Genomic DNA, 12,672 nt, shown 5'->3' with positions numbered 1-12,672 from the left:
CATAAAAAAAAAAAAAAATATCTTAAAATAAAAGAGAAGAGAATGAAAAACAATACAACAGTGCATTTTCAATTAAAGTAAGAACAGTCTTTGTTATTGAGATCTACAGTTGTCTAAAACCTCTTTTTATTGGTGGAAGTACTTTTTCTTGATTAGTATGATTTATTTAATTCCTCTGGAGCTTCCACAACTCCTATGTCATTTCCCTTCCTGGTGTGTATGTATATATGCATACACATACACATGCTTATAATCGATGATGTGCCAAACAAAAGTGTAAAACCAAGAACAGAACACAAGCATGCAGAATCAGCTGTACCTGATCGTCGCTGGTGAAGCCTTTGTGCATGACGTGGTAGAGGTGCACCAGGAAGTCACTGTTGGGCAGCACGTCCTGATGTTTGGTCATCATCTCGCAGATCAGCTTATACGCCTGCAGCTTCCCAGCCTTGAACTCTGATGGCAGCATGGTAGCCTGAACACACATCAGAAGTCATTCAGTATTCAATCTGTCTATTTCTATTCAACACAAAAAGTCCAGAGTAAATACAGCAAAGCATGCCCGAATTAGCATATTCATGACATCACTGTGCTGTATTTGCATTCCACCCAGTACATTATATCTGTTTGCTTCTCTCCTACATTTTAATAGAGATGAATTCCCAATAAAGACCTGTTCACACCAAGAATGATAACCATAGAGATAACTACAGCAATAACTACATTAGCAGCCTCACCAATGCATGATAACATTGAGTTTATTCTAAAAATGCGTTGCAGTTCTGTCGTCCGCCACTTTAAATGCTTTAAAGTGAGGTGGATTCTGATTGGAAAAAAATTATTCTGTAAGCGATTCCAACTATAATGTTACTATATTCCTTTATCATTATAGTTGTGATATGGACTCTCCTGTTTTTACATTCAGAATTACAGTTATCGTCCTGTTCTAATGTACATCTTTTTCTGTGTCAGGCAACGTAACAAGTATGAAACGAAATGCATGTATAAAATGCATAAATGCACGTTGCATTTATTTGATCAAAACAGCTTTCTATGTGAATATATTTTAAAATATAATTTATTCCTGTGAATGCTGAATTTCTATTGATGCTGTGCTGCTCAAGAAACAATTCCTATTATAAATGTTAAAACAGTTCACATTTTTGTGTATTCTTTGATGAACAGAAAGTTCAAGTAATGAAGTAATGACAGTAATGTTTCTTGGCTGATCATCTGTGAAACTCTTGTAGTCTAAATACAGAGAACGCTCCTGATGGATAGTTAATGCGTGTTACCTTGAAGAGCCAGGAGGCCAGCATGCGCAGAGGAGGGATGAACAAGGGTCTAGCCACAGCTGTGTCTGTATCCATTCTGATCCCAAGATTATCTCTGATCTGAAACAGGAGTTCAGGATCTCTGTCACCAGGATCTTTTGCATTTCATTTCTAAGGTAACTGTAAACCAGGCTTTGTGGGGAACGAAGGGAACCTACCTTGGCCAGCTTGTGCCAGAGCTCGTAGAGGTAACTGAAGACCTTGGCATGGATGCGGGCACAGCGGATGCTGTTCACATCACCGAGAATCCCCAAAATCCTCCTCCAGAGAACGAAGGCCGAGTCGGCGTGCCAGCCGGTCAAACTGCCGCCGGCGATGATGCTGATGTCATCAGCCAGAAACTCACTGCTGTCTGTAAGGAAGAGCAGACACAGAGTGAGAAACTAACTCAACTTTTAAGAAGCCTTGAAAGCTCTTCTAGTTGATGTTGGCTTGGTTAAGAAATAAATGTCGCTTAGCCCTATAAAGTCTACTATCTATCTATCATATTTGATTACACACATTTCTAAGGTCTCTAAATAATCAAAATTTAGCTGAAAAACATAAGAAATATTTCAAGATGAACAATACTGGACTGAAGAAAAATCATGTTCAATTGTCAGTCTAAAATAAGATCATCAGGCCTTTGATGAATGTTCATTTGTTCATCATATCGCATTGCATTGTTTTGATTATCTATTTAAATATCATCTTACTAAGACACAATATTGAGCGATATAGAGTGACAACAGATATTTTCTATCATCCTTTTATGTTAGTATCTATGATACAGTTATAAAGATCTGAATTTCATCTTACTTTTTGATCATATAAATATCAGCATCTGCACAAATTGCATATTGAGTCTCTGAATAAAACTGAGGTGTTTTTTCCTGCTGGGATCCACATTCTCACTCTGTTATACTATATGAGCCATAAAAAACTCATTCGGTGGAGCACTAGAGTACGTTTTTGTATACGATTTACTTTCTTTGTTTAAAAGTTCTGTCTAATAATTAATAAGACAGAACTGTTAAACTGAGACAGCTGAAGATGGAGAATGGGAGCTCCTACGTTTTAGGCACAGTTAAAATAAAAGTCCCAATTTTGACACATCAGCCAAACGGAAAAACTTATCAGCCGATGCCAGTTACATAAATGCCTTGTTCCCATCCATGAAGAGCATTTCAAATGAGTTATTTATGAGGTTTCATTTTGGTCAAGACGTTGTCTTAGAAGAAAGCTGCCTGTGTGAAGGTATGGAAATATGTTGCCTTGGATGGATGGAGGTAGAGCGAAACACACAAGATGAGTTTGGTCTGAGGGAGGTTGAGAGGATGAGTGCAATACCCAGATGGTGAGGCACATTCATGGCATCCTCCAGGAGCTGAGGGCCCTCACAGCAGCCATGAGGCACGAGGAGAGCCGGAGACACAGGGGGACAGTGAGAAGGGGCGGCACAATCAGACCCTACACAACAACACAGTGATGGATGGAAGGGCGGTGGAATCACATCTTACACAAACAGGGAAATCAAACACACTTAAAGACACATGAGGCACAACAGCTGATCCTGATATAATCATCGAATAATCAGTAGCAGATGCTAGGATGATTTAAAGCAGTGCTTCTCCACCTCATTCAAAGGCCTGACACTTCTCTGAAAATAAACTTCAGGATTCCAGGCATTTTGAATGTACTTCATGGCTTCCCCTCTTTTGAACCATTGAATTTACATGACTTTTACAGTCGTTCGTGGTTTACTAAATAAAGGGGGCAGTCATACTAAACTTCAATCACGCAATATTTATTTGGACGCTGCATTGTTCGTGATATCATGTCACACTCTGCAGTCCCTTTTTTAATCAAATTCAACATATAAAAAAATAAAGAAAATGTAAGAATGTATTTTTTTTTTTTATTACAGAATTTTCATTTTTTGGGGAAGGTGAACTTTGCCTGAACAGTCTCCCACATTCACATTTCATATGAATGTAAGGATTTTTTCAACAAGGATTTTTTACACACAATTTCAATCCAATGAATGTATAGTCGTTATAAAAATGTCGATTAACTTTTAAAATGTTACTAATTTACATGACTTAATTATTTTATTAGGCTTTCTCGTGTACCCAGGTTTTCCAAGGCACTGGGAACCCTAGTACTTCAAAAAAAAAAAAAAAATGTAAATAACTAAAACAAAAATTAAACCAAAAAAAATTTAAATATTAAAGTTTAAAATGTAAAATTAAAATCTAATGAATAAATAAAAGTTGCTGAGAGGATTAATTAAAATAAGAATTATTTACTACTATTTTTTAGCTTATTTTAATGATACCCTTTTCCTTTTTTCTTTCTTTCTTTCTTTTTTTTTTTTCTTTTTTTTTTTTTTACAATTTTTAGCATCTTGATTCCCCTTGGACATTAGTGGGCTTTGGGCTCCTGGTTGAGAACCACTGATTTAAAGGAATGTTCTGGGTTAAGCACATCTCTCTACTCACAGCACCGGTGCTAACCTAGTCCATGAATAATAAACTACTTTTTTTTTTTTTTTTATGTGTCTATATGACATGTATACAAGGCGTTTTTCTGCCATCAGCCAACCAACTCTCTAATTATCGTAGTTAGCCATAAAAAAAATACCCATTCACATTAATCTCATGCTAACATGTATAATCTTTAACCTGTATAATGTTTAAGTTTCAATAAAGTGTGATGAATTGTCTATTTGTAATGTTTATTCTGGTGCAGTACAATCACCTTACAGACTTCCAGAGCAAGTGTGTTGCATTTTTTTAAACTGGCAATCAAAGACAAAATCCCACAGATGCTGCTGTATTTAGCCTGGACTGTTCCTTTCATCATATAGCGTTCTGCTATCATCTTTATTATAAATACTGAGACCAAAGTAATGGGCAAGAACAAGAGGAACATCAAGAACAAGACAACTTTCAAACACAGAGTGGTGTGACAGCACTTGCTGCTGTGGGTGGACAGAGATGGGACACATGAGTGCAGGGTAGGATCAAGGTTCAGAGGGGATGATCTGTGCTGAGTTCCGGTACCTGCCAGTGCTTCAGTGTGGCTGAGCAGGAGGCTCCTCTGGCTCACTGTGTCCACAGTAACACTCATGCTCATGCTCATGTCATGTGTAGAGGGAGAGTCCGGCTCCTCCTCGACCGCGTGCCACGCCAACAGACCCACCTCAGCGTCATTCAGATAACCATTAGACGTCTCACTGCTTACACTCTCACCTGACAGAAGAGAGGTTATAATGACAAAAACATTAGTTATCACATGGCTCTCTGAAATGCAGATCTCTGGGGTCTGTTATTCCCTGATAATGTATAACAGGACCATTCATATCAGTATCTGAAGATGGTGCTTCTTTTATGTCTCATAACAACACCGCAGATTCACTCTCTTTTGTTTCATACAGATGCATCTGGTGGCATCTTGATTTTTGGAAGCTCTGTGTTTAGTGAGCTAATAAAATATTAAAACGATGTAAATTTTCAGTTATGTCCAATTATTTACTTACATGACAAGTAGCCATGTAATAAGCAGCATAATGTACGTCCAGCTAGTCACTTGTCATCTTTAAAAAATAATAAAAATTTAAATGTATCAATCTGTGTGTGTGTGTGTGTGAGATAGATACATTTATTATAATTATTAGTTAATGTATTGTTTTATTACTGCATTATTTTGATATTTATAATAACATAATTCCTACTGATATTTCCATAATACTGTATACTAATACACTGTGTATATCAAACTACCTCACTATTCTTTCTTTCAATTCAAGATGTTTTGCACTTTTTTTCTATTAAAATCAAGCATAAAACAAAACAAAACAAAACTTAATTTTTACATCATCATCATTATTATTAGTAGTAGTAGTAGTAGTAGTAGTAGTAGTAGTAGTAGTAGTAGTAGTAGTAGTAGTAGTAGTAGTAGTAGTACTATTATGGTATACAACCAAGCAAAAAAGAATGTAAGAAAAGGATTTTTTATTTTTTTTTTAACAAGAAGAACAGAAAGATGCCAGGAGTGATCATGGAACAGAGCTCACTTTTCTCCCGTAGTTTAATCTTCAGAAATGTTGGAGCTCCGTCTGCTGGATAATCCAGATCTGCTGGACTGCTGCTCCGCCGGATCAGAATCTGAGAATATCCACAAAACTTCAATAAAATTGGCATGTGAAGAATCATTTCATAAATCAATGGCAATGCAATGTTACTGACCGTGGGAGCGTCACTCTCTCTTTTCCCTGTAGAGCTGCTCTCTGACACAGACGCTCTGCCCATTTCCACAGACTCATCTCTCTTCTGACCTGCATTTCAAACCAGTAGGCCACATATCAGAAATCATGCTGCCTGTGATTTTCAAGCAAATTCCTACAGCAGACTAATTCTTAGTTTACGTTACATTGGCTAATATGACAACTGTGTAAACAATCCAATGCATATATTTGGTTTAATGGCATCTTTTTGCTAAGTACTACGAATTAACATCAGTATCACTAATACCAATACAGATGTGGCCAGTCTAATCTGTCCCTCCCTGTTTCATAATGAATGAAAATATTTCTACACTTCTCAAAAAAAGTTCTCGAACACTGTGCTTTGTGCCATTGCTTTGGCAAAGCATCACAATATGGCTCAGTGCCATTTGCAAAAGGCTGCAATTTATTTAAATAAGCATACAGTCTGCATCTGCATCTGCATTTCAAAGCAAAGTACAGCACCATTCACAATTTGTAAACCTGCTTTCAGAGAAACTGCAGCTGTCCACAACAATAAAAGCTCTTCAAAGTGAATTTATATACTTGATGCAAAAATAATAATTTTTACATGTACATTTATTTTATAGTGCAGCTGTATTACAATAGTTATTTATTACTGTCTTAGGGATAACAATACAAAAGTTTAAGGTCCAGGTTTTAAGGCAATGCTAAAAATACTTTATTTTGTTCAGTTTGGTCAGAGGAAAAAAAATAGAGCTCTTCATTAAGTTATTCTAAAAATGTACTGGGGCAAATATTTAGTAGTCCTCAAAACATCTGATTTCACCAGTAGATTTAAACAAGTACATTCTTTTAAATCAGAATCAGAATGAGCTTTTATTGCCAGTTTACACACATATGAGGAATTTGTTTTCGTGACAGAAGCTTCCATAGTGCAACAGAATAACAGCAACAGAACAAAAAACAGATAATAAAAAGAACAATTAAAAAATAGAACAAGTGAATAAGGAATACAAATATACAAATTTACAATTGTATGTACAGATATATAACAATAGACAGTTGTATGTACAGGTATATTATGTGCAAATTGAAATGTAGACTAAGTATGTGTGTTAGAAACTGTTTCTGTGCCTGGCCGTTCTAGTGCTCAGAGCTCTGTAGCGTCGACCAGACGGCAACAGTTCAAAGAGGGAGTGTGCTGGATGTGAGGGGTCCAGAGTGGTTTCAGCCCTTTTGCTCACTCTGGATAAGTACAGTTCTTGGAGAGTGGGGAGGGTTGTACCACTGATTTGCTCAGCTGTCCGGACTACCCTCTGTAGTCTTCTGAGGTCAGATTTGGTAGCTGAGCTGAACCAGACAGTTATTGAAGTGCAGAGGACGGATTCAATGATGGCGGAGTAGAACTGTTTCAGCAGCTCCTGTGGCAGGTTGAACTTCCTCAGCTGGCGAAGGAAGTACAACATCTGCTGGGCCTTTTTAACAATGGAGTCCATGTGAGTGTCCCACTTCAGGTCCTGGGAGATGGTGGTGCCCAGGAACCTGAATGACTCCACTGTCGTTACAGTGCTGTTCATGATGGTGAGTGGGGGGAGAGCAGGGGGGTTTCTCCTGAAGTTCACAATCATCTCCACTGTTTTGAGCGTGTTGAGCTCCAGGTTGTTGAGACTGCACCAGACAGCCAGCTCCTTATCCTCCTGTCTGTAAGCAGACTCGTCACCGTCTTGGATGAGGCCGATAAGTGTGGTGTCGTCTGAAAACTTCAGGAGCTTGACAGAGGGGTCTTTAGATGTGAAGTTGTTGGTGTAGTGGGAGAAGAGCAGTGGGGAGAGAACGCAGCCCTGAGGAGCTCCAGTGCTGATTATGCGGGTGCTGGATGTGTATTTCCCCAGCCTCACTAGCTGCTGCCTGTCTGTCAGCAAGCTGTTGATCCACTAACAGACGGAGGTGGGCACGGAGGGCTGAGTTAGTTTGGGCAGGAGGAGGTTTGGAATGATAGTGTTAAAGGCCGAGCTGAAGTCCACAAACAGGATCCTCACATAAGTCCCTGGTCTGTCTAGATGTTGCAGAACATAATGCAGTCCCATGTTGACTGCATCGTCCACAGACCTGTTTGCTCTGTAGGCAAACTGAAGAGGATCCAGCACGGGTCAAGTAATGTCCTTCAGGTGGGCCAGCACCAGTTTTTCAAAAGACTTCATGACCACAGACGTTAGAGCCACAGGCCTGTAGTCATTTAGTCCTGTAATTTTGGATTTCTTTGGGATGGGGATGATGGTGGAGCTTCGCACAGCTCCAGTGATCTGTTGAAGATCTGTGTGAAGATGGGGGCCTGCTGGTCAGCACAGGATTTCAGACAGACTGGTGTAACACAATCTGGGCCTGGTTCTTTTTTCCTTTTCTGCTTCCAGAAGACATGGCGCACATTGTCTTCGCTGATCAGAAGTGTAGGTGTGGGGGTTGCTGGAGGTGTTAATGGTTGTGTGGAGAGGTGTTCAGGGCGGGTGTGGGGTGTTTTTTCATACCTGCAGTAGAACTCATTCAGATCGTCTGCCAGTTGTTGATTCTCCACAGTGCTGGGGGATGGTGTCTTGTAGTTGGTGATCTCTTTCAGACCTTTCCACATTGATGCTGAGTCACTGGAAGAGAATTGAATCCTTAATTTTTCAGAATATTTCCTCTTTGCCACTCTGATCTCCTTTTCCAGTGTGTATTTGGCCTGTTTATACAAGACTTTGTCCCCCTTCCCGTAAGCATCTTCTTTGGCCTGACGGAGCTGTCTGAGTTTTGCAGTGAACCACGGTTTGTCGTTGTTGTAGGTTAAATGAGTCCTGGTGTTGAAACAGAGTCCGGGTGTTGTTGTTCTGTGTCTGTGATCTGATCAGCGAGTTTCTGCAAAGCTGAGCTCACGTGCGCTTGCGGAGGAATGTAAACACTCACGAGAATGAACGAGCAAAACTCCCGCGGCGAGTAGAAAGGCTTACAGTTAGTGAAGAGCACTTCTAGATCTGAACAGCACATCTTCTTTAACACAGTTACATCTGTACACCACCTCTCATTGATGTAAAAGCATGTCCTGCCACTGCATGATTTCCCCGTTGATTCTGCGTTGCGGTTCCGCTCTAAACAGTCGAAAGCCCGGCAGACTTAACGCGCTGTCTGGAATGGCATCATTCAGCCAGGTTTCCATGAAACACAGAGCAGCAGAGTGTGAGAAATCCTTATTTGTCCGGGAGAGCAGAAGGAGTTTGTTTGTTTTGTTGGGTAGAGAGCGGAGATTCGCCAGATGGATGCTAGGCAGCGCTGTCCGAAATCCGCGCTTTCTGAGCTTCACGAGCGCCCCGGCACGCTTCCCTCGTCTGCGCATCCTGAAGCGTCTGAACAGCGCCGCTGCTCGGCCAACTACAATGTCCAGCAAAACATCCAAATAATCGAAAACCGGTGAAATATCGGTTGGTATGTACTCCCGAATGTCCAGCAATTCATCTCTGGTGAAACTGATTGCAGGGATATAACTAAAGACAGGACAAACTAACAAAAACATAAAAACAACTGTGGAAGACGCCATGGAGGCTGCCATGGAGGCTGCCATGAGCGGCGCTATCTTGGATCGACAGTCCAAGATGTATCTACCTATAATATTTCAAATGAAAAGAATCACTGACACTATACTAAATCACAAAAACTATTACCACAATATACAACAACATAACTGTCATTAATATAAAGGTTAAGACATACGGTATGTTATGAGTAGGGGTGGGAATCGCAGGGTACCTCACGATACGATATAATCACGATACATGGCTCACGATAACGATAATATCACAATACAGCGATTTTGCGATAATCGATATATATCTATAATGATAAATCACGATATCTGTCTAACAAAATGCCTGTGAAAAGGTTAAGTGCATGTTTTCTTTCTTTATTCAAGTCCAAACTGTTAAAAAACGGCAAAAAAAAAAGTTCTGTAAATCAATTTTAACATGTTGAGTAGGCTAAATTAATAATTTTATTCTTGGACTTATTAAAAGCTTACACTTTTCTTTTTCTCTGTGTGTAAACAAACATTTAACTGCTTATCAAACAGAAAAAAAAATACTAGATAGATAGATCGATATAATATAAACCTGGTACATTTCAAAATTTACCTGGAGTGCCTTCTCAACCTTTCTACTCCTCTCATCATAAAAACGGAGCCCCACATGAAGAAATAGCGGTTCACATCGCGTCTTTTGCACGCTCAGGTTTGTTATTTCAAATGTTGATGCGCAGCAAGCACACACACTGCACACTTCTGCGCCGCATTGTGGCTCTGACAAGGTTTTGTTTCGTCCTCCATGCAATAGGTGCAGATTTATGTTTCTGCCGGTCGGTGCCCACTGTTCACACTGCATAACGCGCACTTGTAATATCTGAGAGAGAGGGAGAGCATCCAGTTGTGTTCACATAAAACTAGACGCACCGGCGGAGCTCTCTCTTTCATATAGTGAGGGAAATCCACCTGCGATCCGAGTGGAGAGGTTAGGATACTCATGAACTGAATATGCACTCGCAATAACAACGTTTCTCGTGCTTCCCCGTCTTCATAGAGAAGGCGCTTCATGGAACTTGCTCAGAGTCAGAGCGCATTAGGAAAGCTGGAAATGGCGCGGCCGTGATTTCTACGCATTTTTAAACACTGTGAACAGGGAAATCTATTTAGAGCACCTTATTGTATTAATTAAAATATCGATATTTGGTGCCAGATATCGATTCTTGTATCGCATGGAGAAGGATCGCGATATATCGCCATATCGATTTATTGTCCCACCCCTAGTTATGAGTGACATCTGTGTCTAACACAACTCTGTATTTTCAGCAAAGCAGACTGATGAATATTTCTATGTTGGTGTCAATCATATTTACAGGTAATTGTTCTCATACTGTCTCTGAGTATATAATGATTATTAGTGGGTTTAAAGTGCAACCCAAATAAATACTGAAAATACAACATGCTGTTTTTTTGTTTTGTGTTTTTCTTTCTCAGTAAAGCAAACTCAGTCATTTTAGGCTGCAAAAATCAGTCCCCTGAAATTCTGCTGGCACTGTTTTTTTTTTTTTCTTCTAAAACTACTGAAGAAGTGACTGGAGATTCATGTGATTCTACATCATTTTAAACACATACTGTATCGTATGTCTAAAGTACTATTCAGCAAAAACGTTCATTTCTACATCCCTACAGTCATCAGTCTATTATTGAGTGTAATGTGTGATTGTGTGGGTACCTGGGAAGGTGTCGTTGATCTGCTGTGTGATGTCAGAGGTGCTACTGCTGCGGGGCAGAGGACTGTCTCCATCCCCCATCTCACATTCAGACAGCTGACACTCCTCCACGTCTAGTGGACAAACACACACACCGTCACCAATGCTTCACCTGACACAATCACCATGCTAACCAGAACTCACAAGAAATACTTTCTATTCATGGGCCCTCGACTTATTCAGCATTTTCATAATAACAGGGCAAACATGCATGCTGAAAATCTGATTATAAACTGTGCTTCAATAATTAAGTGGAAGTTTGCCACAAGCAGTTCTGAGGGCACTAATGGAAAACACCTTTTGTATTTGCACGATAATAGAGAATCAAGTAAAAGAGGTTATATAGTGCGCTTAAACAGTTTTTGTGGCTTTCCATCTAGTTCATGAGGGATTCAATCTCATTGACTGTCAACAAAGTTTGCATGCTCCTGCAAATCACACCAAAGTTATAACTAAATGCTCCACATGTGTCTAGAGATACTCTTTAATTCAGTTCTTGGATCGTGAATGAAGTGAGCGAGTGTTTCCATTAGTGCTCTCTGCACTTCTTCTGGCGGTCTGGAATGAAAGGAAGTAGAAGTATCCTTATAAAAACAAAGCATTTATACAGTGGATTATCTGCCTTTTTCCTGGCTACGCTAAATCTTAAATGAAAGCAGATGACGGCAAGATAGAAAACAGGAAAAGTACGTTCCGTGCCGGAGACAGGAAACAGGAAGTTACCTGAGAGTCTGTGAGAGCAGTGAGAGTTGTGAGAGATACCAGGTAAGAAAGAGCTGACAGTGTGGAGCAGCATGGGCACACTCTTAGTGGCCGGCAAAGCCTCACAAAGATGCACACAGTTGCTGATAGACTGACTTCGCTTAGCTGCCCACAGAAGCAGGGAAGGAGAGCGCAGGCGAGAGAGAGAGAGAAAGAGACAGACAGACAGACAGACAGAGAGAGAGAGAGAGAGAGAGAGAGATGGGGAAAAGGATCAATTGCATTCTACAGCTGTGGTAATAGCAAGACAATTTATTAAAGTGTGTCATTTCTGTGCAAGCAAACCAAACTCACACCTCTGGTTGAGCCAATATTTCGGCTTCAGAATTCATAAAGTTGTGTTCATTTGTAAAGATTATTCTGATGAACAAAACCTGTAAGAATCCTAAACTTTTGTAGGTCACAGAGCTTATTTACTGCAATAATCCAACAGCCAATGGAAAATCCTATTGGTTTTTGTGAAGGGAACCAGGGTGATGCTGGCTTATGGGTCAGCCTACAAAAATGTTACTGTGTGGCGCTGCTCAGACTGATGGTTTGTTTGAAAGCACCTTACTTAGGAAATGTCTCTGCCTTTTGAACTGGAATAGGAGACAGTACTTTAAAATCCTCAAAAATGACACACTTCAGCTTTAAATGAACAGCATGTTGTTCCCAACCCTGCAGTAACAAAAAAAGAGGTTGTCATTGAGTGTGTTTTTTTTTTTTGTCTATTGATGTTTTGGAAATGCAGATAATACTATGAAACTGAAATCAAGTGGGATTTAAGCAAAACAATGATGGAAAATACAATTATGCCTACAGTCACATTTCTCAGATTCACAAACATAAAAACGGTTCAAAACAAATGAACACAAGAACCAAATGAGAGTAAAAAATGGCTAGGGTGCTGACAACATTAGGAACCACAATATTACACACTCATAAAGCAGCCTTTTCACTATCTTAGCCATTAACCACACAAAACAATACATCTGAAAAAGAGAACACTGTAGGTTTTCTATGCATAATCAATGGAAATGATTATTTAGGAAT

At 39.7% G+C, this 12,672-nt stretch overlaps 1 protein-coding gene across 10 annotated transcripts in view; it reads right to left on the bottom strand.

The window, feature by feature from the left end:
- ralgapa2 (Ral GTPase activating protein catalytic subunit alpha 2) overlaps nucleotides 1-12,672 on the bottom strand; it is a 187,205-nt gene that overhangs the window by 74,061 nt on the left and 100,472 nt on the right. For 8 of the 10 annotated variants that reach the window (XM_058748533.1, XM_058748534.1, XM_058748535.1 and 5 more), the window contains exons 17-25: nucleotides 11,599-11,742; nucleotides 10,839-10,949; nucleotides 5,564-5,652; nucleotides 5,392-5,482; nucleotides 4,379-4,567; nucleotides 2,664-2,783; nucleotides 1,493-1,686; nucleotides 1,296-1,394; nucleotides 320-475 (exon numbers count right to left, since the gene is read on the bottom strand). In XM_058748533.1, the coding sequence (XP_058604516.1) occupies nucleotides 320-475; nucleotides 1,296-1,394; nucleotides 1,493-1,686; nucleotides 2,664-2,783; nucleotides 4,379-4,567; nucleotides 5,392-5,482; nucleotides 5,564-5,652; nucleotides 10,839-10,949; nucleotides 11,599-11,742 (1,193 nt within the window). The remainder of the gene's footprint in view (nucleotides 1-319; nucleotides 476-1,295; nucleotides 1,395-1,492; nucleotides 1,687-2,663; nucleotides 2,784-4,378; nucleotides 4,568-5,391; nucleotides 5,483-5,563; nucleotides 5,653-10,838; nucleotides 10,950-11,598; nucleotides 11,743-12,672) is intronic. The other 2 variants (XM_058748539.1, XM_058748540.1) reach the window with 2 other exon arrangements.

This window comes from Onychostoma macrolepis, chromosome 17 (genome assembly GCF_012432095.1).
Source record: "Onychostoma macrolepis isolate SWU-2019 chromosome 17, ASM1243209v1, whole genome shotgun sequence".
NCBI classification, from domain to species: Eukaryota; Metazoa; Chordata; class Actinopteri; order Cypriniformes; family Cyprinidae; genus Onychostoma; species Onychostoma macrolepis.
This window is presented reverse-complemented; position numbering and strand designations above follow the sequence as displayed.